General features: G+C 38.9%; 1 protein-coding gene across 1 annotated transcript in view; it reads right to left on the bottom strand.

Moving 5' to 3' along the window:
- The window catches only part of THSD7A (thrombospondin type 1 domain containing 7A), a 451,027-nt gene that overhangs the window by 18,396 nt on the left and 417,483 nt on the right, over positions 1-15,148 (bottom strand). Inside the window, exons 17-22 of the mRNA XM_070059784.1 lie at positions 10,810-10,954; positions 9,531-9,646; positions 6,119-6,236; positions 5,769-5,914; positions 5,186-5,360; positions 617-790 (exon numbers count right to left, since the gene is read on the bottom strand). Of these exons, the coding sequence (XP_069915885.1) occupies positions 617-790; positions 5,186-5,360; positions 5,769-5,914; positions 6,119-6,236; positions 9,531-9,646; positions 10,810-10,954 (874 nt within the window). The remainder of the gene's footprint in view (positions 1-616; positions 791-5,185; positions 5,361-5,768; positions 5,915-6,118; positions 6,237-9,530; positions 9,647-10,809; positions 10,955-15,148) is intronic.

Here is a 15,148-nt window from a genome sequence, read left to right as displayed (position 1 = left end):
TTTTATCTAGTAAATTTAAGATTAAGCTGATTGGGTCATGTTATCTAATGTTTGGGTTACTCCATGTAGCCCATTTGGTTTATCTAAGCTTTCTACTCCAAACTTTCATTCAAAGGTAATATTTTGGCTCCTACTTGTTGTTATATGTCATTATTTTTGTTGCAGAACACAAGTTCATATCCTCCACTAGATTTCAATATTGAGACTTGCCCTGCATCTAAACAATGACATTTTAGCACTCCGCAGTTCTTGAATACAGCATGAATTGTTCTACATGTGTGTTTATATAAAGAAATATTCATATTCATTCTACATCGAGTTAAAATTCATATAGTTCATCAATTTTTGAGAATATACTAAACGATCATTATTAGAAGGGTAAAAATAAAGTCTCAGCATCATTTAGCTCATAAAATTAGGAAACATTTTCTAGTATTTCACATTTAACTTATGGAAGGTGGATTTTTCATTCCTCTAAATCTTTAAAATTCAGAATCTTATTCTTAAGATCTCACTTAAGTAAACAAATCCTTGATTTTTCAATTTTAACAAAGTCTTTATCTCTTTTTCTCAACACAAACCCAAAATGAATAGATTTCATGAACTGTTCACTCACCATCACAAGATTTTGTTTCTAACATCTGCTCTGGGCACAGATGTTGGTTCTCTAGTTCTTGTATAATCACCGCTCTAGATCGAACTTGTATCCCGCCAAAGCCTAGATCCTCGCCATTCACACAGGTCAGTTGACACAGGCTCCATGAAGACCACTCCTTCAAGTAACAGTCACCTGCAAAACACCAAGTTATAGTGTATACTCAGAGACAACAGCCAGCCAGATAGTTAAATTCTAACCCCATTGGGCAATGTTTGTAAGTATGCCAGTCACACAATATTAATTTTGGACAGGATTTAATAACTGCAAAGTTTATATGTAACTTTTATGACCTACACATATTGATACTTTATGAATGGCTGTTGCTGGGCTATGTGATGATTAAGCCATAGTTTACATTTGCTATGGTTAAAGGAGCTCTGCCATTAGGATTCACCTTTTCAGAGGTAACAAATATTTGCTTAAAATCTACAAGCATTTTGTTATAATCGTTGTAAAGGGATTTTTTAAAGCTTAACTATATGCAGAAATTCTCAACTAGGTAATCATAATTTCAAATGGGCTTGAAGTCCAAGGGTGAGAAAGCTGGTGTCTGTTTTATTTCTATTCTGCCCAGAGGAGTGGATGGGAGAAGTGCAATTGAGCAGGTCCAACAGTGGATGTGATGCTTACTATTTCCTATGAGCCACGTCTTCAATCCATTTCCAATTTTTTTCCATTTGCTCAAAATATAATTTATGAAAAAGCACATCATAAATGCATTGATGGCTTAACTTTCACAATCTGATTACCTGGAGATATGTATCAAGGAACTAAAATCAAGGAACAGACCATTTCCAGAATCTCAGCATGCAATCATACAATATATACTTTGTGTCTGTCTTCTTTCATATATTTTCTGTAGTGACAATTTGTTCATATTGATATACTTGATTCCACTGTATGAACATACCACATCTAGATACCTACTGTATTAATGGGTGTGTGGGAAGTTGTAAACCTTTCCTACTATAAGTCTTTTGATGAACTTACTAATGCATTTCTGTTGGGTGTATGCCTAGCAGTGGAATTGCTGGGCCATGATGCATCAATGTGTTCAACATCCCCAACATTTTGAAATCAGGAAAGACTTAATTGAAATACACCTTTCTCATATTCCTATCCATTATTCAGGACTGACTGCTTTTTATACTCTTCAGGGTATACAATTAACTATTATAGACACCAATCCATAAGGGGTTCCTATCATTTTAATTATCCTAGCCACATCACATGCATAATTCATATTGCCCCTTATTAGTATTGTGACCAAGATGACTAATATTAGCACAAGGTTGCCTGGCGATCTGAGTAATGGAAAAAGTCATTGGGCCCTGATTAAGAAATCCTGGCAGGACATGTTACTGACTCACAAGTATGATGGTAAAAGTGGTTTCTGTAGGTCTTATTGAAGAATACCATTTCAAAAATACACAACATTCCAGTTTGGGAAATGTTAATGAAAACTACCAAAAATTTAAGCCCTCTAAGAAGGTTTTAGGATATGCCACTTTTGGGTTATTCAGTTTTAATTAAGCAGGAAAAACATGCAAAGTTAAAGTTTTTAAACCCTGTCAAGACGAATGCAGTCTCATCTCAACCACAATAACTGCAAACTACTTGGAATATAGAACATACCTTTTCACTAGTGGCCTTTACACTGGTGCTTATTCTTTTTGCATTGTATCTTTTCTAGCACAACTCAGTGAATCTGACAACAGTAGTCTGAGTTTTATTATTATCCTAAAATCCAGGTCAGGCTTCAAAGATTTAATAATAGCAAATGAGAATGTGGAATTCCTTGTACTCAATATATTTTTATATTTTGATCATATAAACCATTGTAATAACACAATTACACCATGTTGCCAAAGACAAGACAATTAAATGCATGAGATGTATTTACCAATTCAGTGTTCCATGCTTGAAGGCTTATTAGTTCACATATTAGATTTCAAAACCCATCATCAGAAAAAACTAGCTAGAAAGGAACTAAAATGAATAATTATCATTTATGAGAGAAGATCAGCCTCCTTTTGAATTAATTAAAATGGATTTTGCCTTGTTGTATGTTAACCTGGGATCCTGTAGCTTTCCTTTGCTTTATTTACTACAGATTATAGTCTTATGTTTATGTCACTATTATATTAGCAACTGCTTTTCCACTAGCAGGTAAGCTCCATGAAGCTAAGGTTTGTCTTCCACTGTAGCTTCAACCTCAAGCCCATGCCTAGTCTATAATTACTTGATAAAAAGGTAAAATGAGTGAGTGATGGTGCTGCAGAGGCATAATGAAAACATGTGGCATGTTTCTACAGTAAGGCATGCATCAAAGCCTGGTGTCCACTCTACTCATTAACATACATATCACAATAACCCTATTACTGAGACACTGGAGATTGGGGTTTGGAAGAGTAAACCTTTCAGTTTTTAGCCTTGGTCACTTACTGTTGACTATCTGGCTATGTAGCATCCTGGATTCTGAAGATTGAGTCCCTTGCCCCTGCCTGGAGCCCTCAGGTGAAGTGAAATGATTTTATTAGATTGTGAAGGGTGCTAGAACTATGGTATAGTAGGTAAAACTGCCACCTGCAGTACTGGTATCCCCTCTGGGCACCGGTTCTAGTCCAGCTCTCTGCTATGGCCTGGGAAAGCAGTAGAAGATGGCTCAAGTCCTTGGGCCCCTGCACCCATGTGGGAAACCTTGAAGAAGCTCCTGTTTGGCCCAGCTCCTGCCATTGCAGCTATCTGGGGGAGTGAACCAGTGGATGGAAGACCTCTCTGCAACTCTGCCTTTCAAATAAATAAGTAAATAATTTTTTTATTAAAAAATAGAATGTGAGATCTCAACTGATATCAGGCCAGTTTCACAGACAGGAAAAGCAACAGAACTGCTGATCAGCAAAATGTCATTGGCAAGGTGGGAACGTCAAAGAAGCTAACACCATGCTTAGCTCTGGAAGGTCAGATTTTATGTGTAGTGTGCTAAGAACATTCAACACGGGATCTTCTGTCAACACATCTAAGTGTACAGTACTGCCAACGCTCTGCTGCATGCGTTCAGTAGATACCTACCAGCAGGAGTTTGCCACTCAGATTTCTGTCTTGAAAATAATCTTTTATCCAAAATAGATGAAAATATTCCAGTGTACATAGAACATTACTAAAATAGAATACCCTCAGAATCTAGCATATATGGTTCAAAGTATGAGGGGTTATTCTGCTCTATTAAAATAAACCAAGTGAAACTGAACAACAAAACAAATAATAAAAAGGAATAAGCACATTGATGACTGATGTGGTCAGTTTTTCCACACTTTAGAGATGATACAATTTTTAGAAGTTCTGAAAATATATTATCTACCTTTAAAATTTTCTTAGGGTGTGTTTTTATATCAAAATTATTTTATGCTTTTTTTGCTGTATTCTTAATTTTTTTAAAGATCAACAAAAATCTTTTTAAAAATACACATATATCCATAATTTATCCATATATCTTCCATCAGCTGTTTCACTCCCCCAAAAGCTGCAATGGCCAGGGCTGGGCCAGACTGAAGCCAGGAGCTTCTGGGGGTCTTCATGTGGGTCCTGGAGCCCAAGCAGCTGAGCTACCTTCCACTGCTTTCCCAGTCAAATTAGCAGTGAGCTGGACTGGAAAGGAGCATCGGGGACTGGAACTGGCACCCATAAAGGACGCCAGTGTTACAGGCAGTGACTCTATCAGCTATGCCACAATGCTGGCACCTATATTTTTCTTAGCATTTTTATTTCCCCCAATTTATTGTAATCCTTTCAATTGTGGATAAAACATAGCTAATTCACTTCCATTCCACTATAAACTATTGTCCCCATATCTTTCTCAAGATAAAAATAAGTTAGAAAACTTAAGTCTCCCTTTTAATTCTCCTTCCAGACACCTAAGTATTGGCTTATCATCATCTGCCAACTTTTACAATTGACATACGGTTTATGTACTTTTGGTGTCCACCACTGAATTCAAATGCTGTGTTTCAATAATCTTTCAGTTGTGAGTAATCTGCTTTTTTCTTTCTGAATGCTTTACCGATTCTCTATTTTTCTACATCTTGGGCTTTACTAACTAGCTTATATAAGTGTGAATTTGTTGTTGATTCTACCCAGGAGCCAGAGTAAGCGTTCATTACGAAGATTAAATTTTTCTTCAGCTATTAAGTGTTTAAATATTGCCTCTCCCTCATTTTCGATGTCCCAAATAGGTTATGTTCAATACTTGCTCAGCTTTTACTTTATGTTTTCTATATCAAACAGTAGACTAAGGATGTTTAACATCCCCTGCAAATGTTGAAATCGCAGAAGGGTGACAAGAAAGGGCACACAGGAGACCTGGACTTCACTCTAGTGCCCGTGCCCCCACGTTCCCACAGTAGAGTAGAAGGCATAGATATCACCAATTAAAAAGACTACTGACAGCCCTTAACTTAAACTTCACAGGCAACCCCTTCCTGCCCCTGGTCTGGGAATCAATCACCAAACCTGGAGTTCTGTTGTTACCTGGGCAAGGCTGGGTACAGCTTTCCTCCAGAACCATTTTTTTACTGCCATCTATAATGGGTTCAACGTCAGCACAGAATTCCTCATCCACTGCTTTGCTGAAATCGTCAGCTGTCCCGTCACTCACTACACAAGAAATGTTTCTTGTTCTCGTCCCTTCTCCACACTGGGCCTCCTGGAATAGGGAAAGAAATAACCAATTAAGGAAAGAAAAATAATTCATTAGAGAGCTCATCACTGAGAGTCATGTCCGCATCATTGATTTTGATTTATAAACAGAAGCATTTGAAACCCTAGGGAAGCGGCCCTGTAGGGGGTGAGCTAGAAAGCACACATGGAACAATCTGTTTTCCAGCCAAAGACGGGGAAATAAATTTTCATTAAAATGGATCCCTCTCCAGATGATTTAAAAAGTATGATACAGGGAGTGTTTGTGATCAAAACTTATTAAACAGCTATGAAATGGCATGGCACCTAAAATCTCTAAGAGGAAATCTCCCCTCTATAAGCACTGGAAAATATTTCTGAGACCAAGTCTCTACACTGAACACACACTTCCACACTGCTGCTTGAGATCTGATACCTGCACTTGGCACGGAGACCACGGGCCATACTGCCACCGGTAACAGGGCTTCACTGGGCAAGGCTTGGACTGGTCCAAGAGGGAAGGGCATGGTCTCCCATCCCCCTGAAAGGGCTGCGTCACCGTTCGCCTCCGCATCATTTTTCCTTTAAGAAATACAAAGTGACACAACTTTAGTGGCGTGTTAACGGTCGTGTGAGTGCGTGTCTTTTTGGGAGAAGGCATCCCAGAGGTCTTTGCCGAGAGGAACTGGGAACAAACAAGGTTTTCTGAGGGTGATCGGATAAGACTTAGAACAAGAGGTCATATCCCTTAACCATTAGCGAACGCTGACTGTGGTGCAGACCAACCTGTGAGGCCACATGTTTGAGAACACGCCGACCACGGCGACCAGTCAGACAGCTGACAGTTCACGGGGCACTCCACCACGCAGGAGGTGTTCATCTGCCAGTTCTTCTCCAGGCCAAGCTGAAAGACAGAGAGGCAGCTGTACTGACACAGAGACTCGGCCACATCACAGCAGCGAATGAAGGAAGAGAGAAATAAGAATAGAGGCAAAGGGAGGGCCAGCAAGCCTCAGAGCAGAATAAAAACACACACAGACAGCTGCAAGTGTGAAGTCATTCAACCCAGGAGCGTGTGAATGAAGCCGCGGGATGAATGGTGGGGGGAGCGAGTGCTGACTCCACATTGTCTGAATGTTTTCAATAAGTGGACTCAGTGTCCAAACTGCTTAGATGTCCTTAAGGAAAAAACAAGTGTAATCTCAGTTACTTTCTATCAGTTACAACCTAAGAATATCAACAATACATAGATTTGTACTTCTATCTTTGAGATATTGTTTTTACATGTACATGTTAAACTGAAAACCAGGGAGGAAAGTTGTTTTGTTTTTTAAATTGCCACTTGGGACCCGCATCAAGGCATGGTGGTTAAAGCTGCTGCAGGTAACGCTGCCATCCTATATAGGTGCCAGTTTGTGTCCCAGCTGCTCTACTTCTGATCCAGCTCCTTCATAATGGCCTGGGAAAGCAGCAGAGGACGGCCCCAGTGCTTCGGGTCCCGAATACCTGTGTAGGAGACCTGGAAGAGGCTCCTGGCTTCGGCCTGGCCCGACCCTGGCCATTGCGGCCATGTGGAGAATCAATCACAAGATGGAAAATCTGTCTCTATCTCTCCCCTTTGTAACTGACTTGCAAATAAACATAAACGTCGTAAAAAGTCCAGTTAGAATACATTCTGCCCTTCCTCCCCCCTTAAAATAATTGCCACTCAAGACTAATAATATACCTAAATAATATAAAGTGTCAGTTATCATAATAGTATAAAATATTAGCTATTTTCCTACAAGGAAAGATGGGTTCCCGGATCAGTGCTTTGGATAGTACATCTCTGTAGACACTCCCATTATATGCTATGCCAGAAAGAATTGAAATACCTGAGTATTCGATAGGGAAACTTCTACCGTAATACATAATTAGCGCCTCAAAAAGTCTCTGAAAATTCCCATGAGGCTGAAGATAGGACTCTTAAGGTGATATGATGGAAGTAATGTATTATATTTTAAGTTTTCACAGAGAGAGAGAGAGTCTGAATGACAGAATTCAATCTATTCAGGGATCAAAGAATAGGGAAGGAGAAACAAACTGCTACATATTAGTTGAGTAAATGTCTGAAAAACATAAAAAGTAAAAACAGTACCTAAGCGCTCGGTGTGTTAAACCCTCATTTTTGTCTTTGTTACATAGTAATGCCATCTTTCTTTTGGCTGCAGGGTTTCTACATCCATTAGCAGGCAGGCAATCAGTCCATTATTAGAAGAAAAAAGCCTAGTTTTTCTTGAAGCTTTTGTTTAATCCCGCTGCACTAATAAGGATGGATAAAGTGGAATATGAGCTGTTTAATCCAATTCCACAGAGAATAACACTTTTCTTCCTGAAGACCTCGTTTGCCAGAATGTTAGCATTTCAACCCTATGTCATGGCAGTATTCTCATGTAGCAGTATCAGTGCTCTTAGATAAGTAAAGATATCCTGGGTTTTCACCTGTGTTTCACTTACGAAACCAAAGATCACGTTTATATCTTTGTCCTTTAGTCATGTGATGCAGCTTAAAATTGGCTATGGATGATTTGGGATCAGTTTTCAAAAAGCTCACAGAGCTTTTCACTTTATATTTAATTCTGATCCAGGAGGACACTGATGAGTGCATTTGTGGAAAGAAAGAGAACATATCAGTCAAGTACATGATCCCAGAAAGCTCTCCCTTCAGTACATGACTAGAATAATCTTCTTCAACAATGTTAATTTTATAATGGCTACATCACTTCTATATTATTAGTTTCAAAACCAAAATGGTTCAGGTGTGAAATTCCTAATTATTTAAATCCAAGGTATAAAGCAGACTATGTCATAGGATTAGAGTGGGAGACAATTATTAACTAAACAACTTAATGTTTTCAGTGCATTGAGAGCCCTGTTCCTGTGGACAGAGATATAAGAAGTTAAACTGGGTCTGTATAACACTATCTAGTGAATTAAAATATATATTTCTATCTAGAATCATTTCTTAGGAGTTGGAACACTTTATGGTGGCACCAGGATGTGTAGACAGGAATAGTTTTGAGGCTGGCATTGTGGCATAGTGGGTAATGCCACAGCTTTGTCTTGCTAGCAAATCATATCAAAGTGCAGGTTTAAGTCCCTGCTGCTCTACTTCCCATCCAGCTCCCTGCTAATGTGCCTGGGAAAGCAGCCAAAGATGGTCCAAGTACTTGGGCCCCTGCCATCCACAAGGGACACCCATATGGAGTTCCTGGCTCCTAGCTTCACTCTGACCCAGTCCCAGCTCTTGTGGCCATCTGGGGAGTTAGCAGTAGATGGAAGATATTTATCTCTGTCACTCTGCCTTTCAAATAAATAAATCTTTTAAAGAAAAGTTTTGACCAGGTCTTCTAAACTTTAATGAAGTTGTGAGCATCGTCTTGTTTATTCCAATTCTATTGAGGCTCCTGCTTATCTTGGTTCGTAACTGACACAGTAAATCTCAGATACACAGGAACTCAAAACTCGTCAGGAATGTGAGCATTTGTTTGGCTGGTAATTAGACAAAATAATTACAAAATGAAGTGCAGCTTCATAAAAACTAAGACAGACTACCAAATATGTTTCCTCACATTTCAAAAGGTCATACAGAGAAATAACAACATTACTTCCATCAATTAGAGAAGTGACAGTTACAATTCTGTGTCTAAACGACAATCATGGTAGACTCTAGTCCTTTGTTTGATTTTCCAGATCTGAGTATTTAGACTCTCACAGCTGGGTATTAAATCTTAATATCAAAGTCTGCTAGCAAACCACATGTGATAAATGTTTAGCAACAGAGAGAATAAATGATGGGTCTTGGCAGGTGTCCCAGACACTAAACAAAATTCACATCAAATTACAAAGGATGATGAGTAGGCTGATTAAGATTTATTGGCTTTATTCACCTTGATTACTTATTGTTCCCCAAGTATTTCTTTCAGAATACACTAATTAGCATACCTTTGGGCTCCAAGCAGAACAAAATACAGGAAATTACATGTGGAAATCAGTAGCACTGGACACAATCCCTTTTGAAGAGGGTACTAAAGAGCTTGTGAATGGTGTAGAAAAACATCTGGCAAAGAGCTGCCTGGAGCACAGGTCACTGGGTGCAGCGTGAATTGAAATTATCAGGGAAGAATTTACTCAAAGATATAACACAGCATCCACCCACCTCTCCACAGTACTTCAGGTCCACTGACTTGCCATCACTTCGAACGCAATCCAGCATCCTTGTTTTAATGCCGTTCCCACAAACTGCCTTCTCACTCAGCTGACAGGTACTCCAGTCTGAAAGGGAGGGAGCCCATCAGAACAGAAGGCCAAGCACGAAACAGATTTCAAATGAAACCCCAGTGACCTGAATCCCATATTTAATTCACGATTGCTTCCTAAGCCCCTCAATCAATCATCCCACATGCAGAGCATATGGGTCCCAGCTTTGAACATATCAGGAGTCAAACGGAATTGCTGGGGTTGCACATGGCTGCAGGGATTATTCTGGAACAGAGTTTACCGGACAATCTCTATAGCTGTTTGGATGGCTCTGGCCTGTGTATCAGCGTCTCTCACAAATATTTATCCTAATAAAAAGAATTTAAAATTTTACCATCATTTTTTGTTTTAGCAAATAATTATAATGAATGGAAGTTAATGTAGGTTTTGTTAAAATAAAACACAATGCATCCCATTTGTCCATTGTTAGAGTACTTTAAAATGCAAACATTTCAAATTAATGTTGGGCCTATTTATTTTTCTTATCTTTTTGCAAAAATAATTTTCATTTTTTTTCCAGGTTAACCACATCCCAGAGAACTTTGATTTCCTTTGTGCTGTCAAAGGAAATTGAAGAGAAAATCCAAAAGAAGCAAAAAGCCCATATGACTGTCATTTTTTTTAATTTGTTTCAGTATAAAAATTGAAAAAATTTCAAAGTAAGCTTTTGTGTTCCCTCAAATCATATGAGCCAACAAAATATTTTCTTTTGTGTTGTAATATTACTTAATAATATTAAATGAGTTTACAGAAAATGAATTTATAATTTGTTTTTCTGAAAATATTTATTATCTGTGCTGATTTATTATGTTTGACGAGTATAAAGTTGCTGAATTTTTTTATACCAAACTATTCTTGTTTGTAAACTGCCCATAAATCCCAACTTGTTTTCTCAGTGAATCTTTCAATAAAAATACTTTATTTGTACCTTCCCAATGTGGAAGGGTGTCAAATGGTTTCACTTATGTTGTTCATAATCTACTTTAAAGCCTATTGTCTGTATGATATTTTTATTCTCCATATATAACTAAAAAAAAGATACATATTTCTGTTATTTAACAACTAATTGCTTCTGGAGGGTAAGTGGCACGCCCAGATGGCACACACGTGGAGATGAACTGTACTGATGGGAACATCTCCCATCTGCCAGACCCGGGCTTTGCTGGCCAGCCGCTTACCTGTTACGTTATAATCATAGTGGTAGCAGTTTTTGTTCAGGCTGCAAGGTTCCTTCTCAACAGCATCAGGGCAGGATCTTCCCTCATCAGCAGGTTGTCTGATGGGATCAGCTGACCTTTGCCGGAAACTGCTTTGACTGCAAGGCTTACAAAGTACAACACAACATCTCAGGTGAATATTTGGCCACAGAACATCTGGTGCTTCAGGGAGGGCACTGGAGCAGGAGGTGCAACACTTGGGCCACTGGCTAACTTGAACAAGTCAGCTAACTTCTCTACACCTCTGTGTTTCCATATATGAAATGAAAATGTTGGATGAGATTCTGATGTCCCAACTAGAAATAAGATGTCTACGTAGGGGCCAGAGTTGTGGGGTAGTGGTTAAGCCACTGCCTGTGATGCTGGCATCCCATATGGGTGCCATTTGTGTCCCGGATGCTCCACTTCTGATCCAGCATCCTGCCTGGGAAAGCAGCGGATCTGAGCTCCTGAAGCCCATGTAGGAAACCCAGATGGAGTTCAGTTCTCCTGGACTTGGCCTGGCATAGCCCCAGCCATTGTAGACATCTGGGGGGTGAATCAAATAGATGGACGATCTCTCTGTGTCTCTCCTTCTCTATAACTCTTTCAAATAAATCTTTAAGAAAAAGACTGTCAAAAAACCCCCACTACTCTGCACAACACCTCACACCTACACACATACATATGGTCATATTTATTAGAATAGAATAATAGAATTGTAATATTATAAATTATAAAACACTTATATAATTTTCTGAAAAATACTGATCTACATTTCTCTTAAATTTTTATAATACTGATTTATAATCTTTGGCAAGTTTTTATACTAACTTAATCATTTATAAACTGTCACCCCATAATTTTCTAATTAAACATCTTCTGAAAAAGACCTCTTTCAATTTGGTATCTGTGATTAAAAACATTTTTATTTGCATCTTCTCCAAGTAGGAAGATGTCTTAAGTAGGATCATAAATTTACCTTTATATATAATTTATATATATTATATAGTCCTGAAAAAAATTTTAAGGGTGAGACTACCCAGTTTTTAGAGATGTTAGTTTCTAATGAATATTTACTCATGCACACAAACACAATTTGGCATCTGAAAAGATGAAATTATAAACTATTAATAGGTGATACATACAAAAAATGGAAAATCTTCACAGCAAAACGTGGAGGCAACCAACCAGAATGGGAGAAAATATCTGCAAACTATTCATCTGATAAAGGATTAATATTTAAAAATATAAAGAACTCAAGACACTCAGCAAAAACAAAACAATCCAATTAAGAAATCAGCAGAGCATATAAGCAGGCACTTTCCAAAGGACGAAATACAAATGGCCAGCAGACACATGAAAAGATGGTCAGGGCCACTAGCCATCAGGAAAATGCAAATACAAGCCACAGTGAGGTTTCACCTCTCCCAGTTAGAATGGCTATCATCCAAAAATCAAAATGTAACATGCTGGCAAGGGTGTGGGGGGAAAAGGTGCCCTAAACCACTGTTGATGGGAATGTAAATTAGTACAACCATTATGGAAGACAGTATGGAGAGACCTCAGAATCTGAAATAGTTCTACCGTATGACCTAAAAATTCCACTTATGGGAATTTACCCAAAAGAAATGAAATCAACATATGAAAGAGTTATCTGTACCTCTATATTTATTGCAGCTCAATTCACAATAGCTAAGATATGGAATCTACCCAGATGTCCATCAACTGATGACTGGATAAAGAAATTATGGTATGTATACACAATAGAATACTACTCAGCCTTAAATAGCGAAATCCTGTCTTTCACTGCAAAATGGATATAATTGGAGACTGTTATGCTTAGTGAAGTAAGTCAAACACCATGGTTTCCCTGATTTGTGGTAACATGCAGAATAAGAAAGAAAAGTAACATATATGAGTGAAATTGACATTTTGAGACTTGATTATTGTTTATAGCCCTTGTCTACACTCCTGAGGAACAGGGGTTTTTCTACTGACTATTTGTTGAGTTGTTTATTTAGTGGAGATTTAAGCTTGTGATTATAAAGTAAATTGAAAGTATGTCATTGCAAAATTAAAAGCAGCACCATGAGGGAGGAGAGAGGACGGGCGCGAGGGAGGTAGTGTAGGAAGTATCATTGCGTTCTTGAAATTGTCTATGAAACACTTGTGGTTTGTTCACTTTATACAATTAAAAATCAGCAGAAATAAAAAGATTGACCTGCCATTATACTACAGTTCTCTGAAAACACTTAGTTTCTAAGAACAGAAAACAGCCAGGGATAAGCCTCCTTGGACATTTTGAGGCCTACAATAATAGTCTCCCCCTCCTCTGCTCCCACTGTACTCTAGTCCACTGGAATAACTCTTACTGCTCTTATATACAGTGAATTAGGCAAAGACCTTGCTCCTTTCTACAATGAGAGTGCGCAGTGAGAAGACCCAATGTCACTGTATGTTATATATTCTCTACACTTAACACAGTTCCTTGTAGATGGTAGCTGCTTAATCAGTATTTGTTTAATGAAGGCATGACTGAAGGGGAAAAAAAAAAGATGAATTAAAGGTAAAATATGGGGCAGGCACGGGGCCAAGCAGCTAAGGTGTAGACTGGGATGCCCATGTCTCGCTTTCAAATACCTGGGTTTTGATGCCCAGCTCTGATCCCTGCCAACAATTTCTTGCTAATGCAGACCTTAGGGGGCAGCAGTGATAGTTCAGGTCACTGTGCTTCTGCCACCCACATGAGAGACCACGATTGAGTTCTCAGCTTCTAGCTATGGTCTGGCCTGGCAGGCTTCTGGGGAATGAACCGGTAGATGGGAGTTTTTCTCTTTCTCTTGCTTACTTGCGTTCTCACTGTTTCGGTGTCTCTCAAAATGAAATAAAATTGATAAAATAAAAACACACACACAGAAAGCAAAATATAAAGCCCAAGTAGCAGTTACTCAACCAGCTGATTTGCTTCTCTCATTCCAAACATTTCCATGGGCAGGAACAGAAAGTCTGTCTTACCAACTCCTTTATAAGTGACAGAACCTCAGTAACTCTTTTAAGATGATTATCCTTGGTCATTTAAAACATAAACCAAAGAGACAAAATTCCAGTTTAGTGGTTGCTGTTACTAGAACCCCCAACTCATAAGTTTAATAGGAAGTGTTAGGAAACTGGCGCAGTTGCAGTTTTATCTATGGCGTGATCTACACCCTGATTTATATCCTATGCCCCAGTTCCCGCCGCCATGGCTGAAAGCCAGGTGGCCACAAGGCCCAACTACATGTGCCAAGCTCCACCCCCATCCTAATGGGATTTGCTGCTCCTGCTTCTCTGCCCGCCCTCCGGCAAAGTTTTAAAAGGGCCTGTTCCTGAACACGTGGCTCTCTTGGCTTCTCTCTTCTCTTTTGGCTCCTCTCCTCTGCTCTCCTCTCGCCTCTCTTCCTTTGGCTCTCTCCTCTCCTTGCTAGCTCCTCTTCTCTCTGTCTCTCTCTTACACTCTCCTTCTCTCCCTTTTTCCCTCTTCAATCCTTCCCTCCGGTCTGCTGAGTTTTCCCCAATAAACCCTTTCCCTTACCCTGGTGTTTGGTGTGTTTTGTGATGGCCCAACAGAAATACATAACAGGAAGGGGTCCAAGTTCTCTATTCCCTATCTTATAAAAATAGAATCTCTTTGCCCCAGAATCTGTAGCAGTAGGAATTTCTCCATTAAAGGTATAGTTAGACATTGTGGAATATAGTCCAGCTGTCTGGGGTAACTTGAGTTCTGATGCTATGCAATTAGAATAGAAAACCATTTGAATACTCTTGTTAAACAGTTGCTTCTTTATTGCAATTTGACATATATTTAAGTCAACTGGCAGCCCTGTTTTGCAACCAATCAGCATCTTTAATAGTGTTAACACTGATGGAAAGTCAAAATTGATTTCCTTAGAACACATGCATCATAAACTCTTCCTTGAAACTGTCCTATACTATATTTCAACAAATTAATTTCACAATAGATACATTTTCTCCATATTTTTGAAGCCTTTTTTTTTTTTTTTTTAAAAAAAATACAGCTTTACATAGTTGCCCAAGGACAAACCAAATTTCCTACATAAGCAACCAGTTTTATTTCAAATGATTTTCTGCCAAGAGTCCACGGAAGAGCTCCTACTGACCGTGGAAATCTGGAAGCTTTGTAATTTGAAATTCTCAGCTGGTTCTTCAGACCCAAAGAGACACAGAGTCAGTGTGTGGAAAGACACGGATATATGGCTTAGGTCTCTCTAGTTGGCTTCTTACCCAGGATCTTTAGCTTCTTAGTAGTAGCCCCCCTGCT

This window comes from Oryctolagus cuniculus, chromosome 16 (genome assembly GCF_964237555.1).
Source record: "Oryctolagus cuniculus chromosome 16, mOryCun1.1, whole genome shotgun sequence".
Taxonomy (NCBI): Eukaryota; Metazoa; Chordata; class Mammalia; order Lagomorpha; family Leporidae; genus Oryctolagus; species Oryctolagus cuniculus.
Note: the sequence above shows the minus strand (reverse complement) of the source record. Positions and strands in the feature narration are given on the sequence as shown.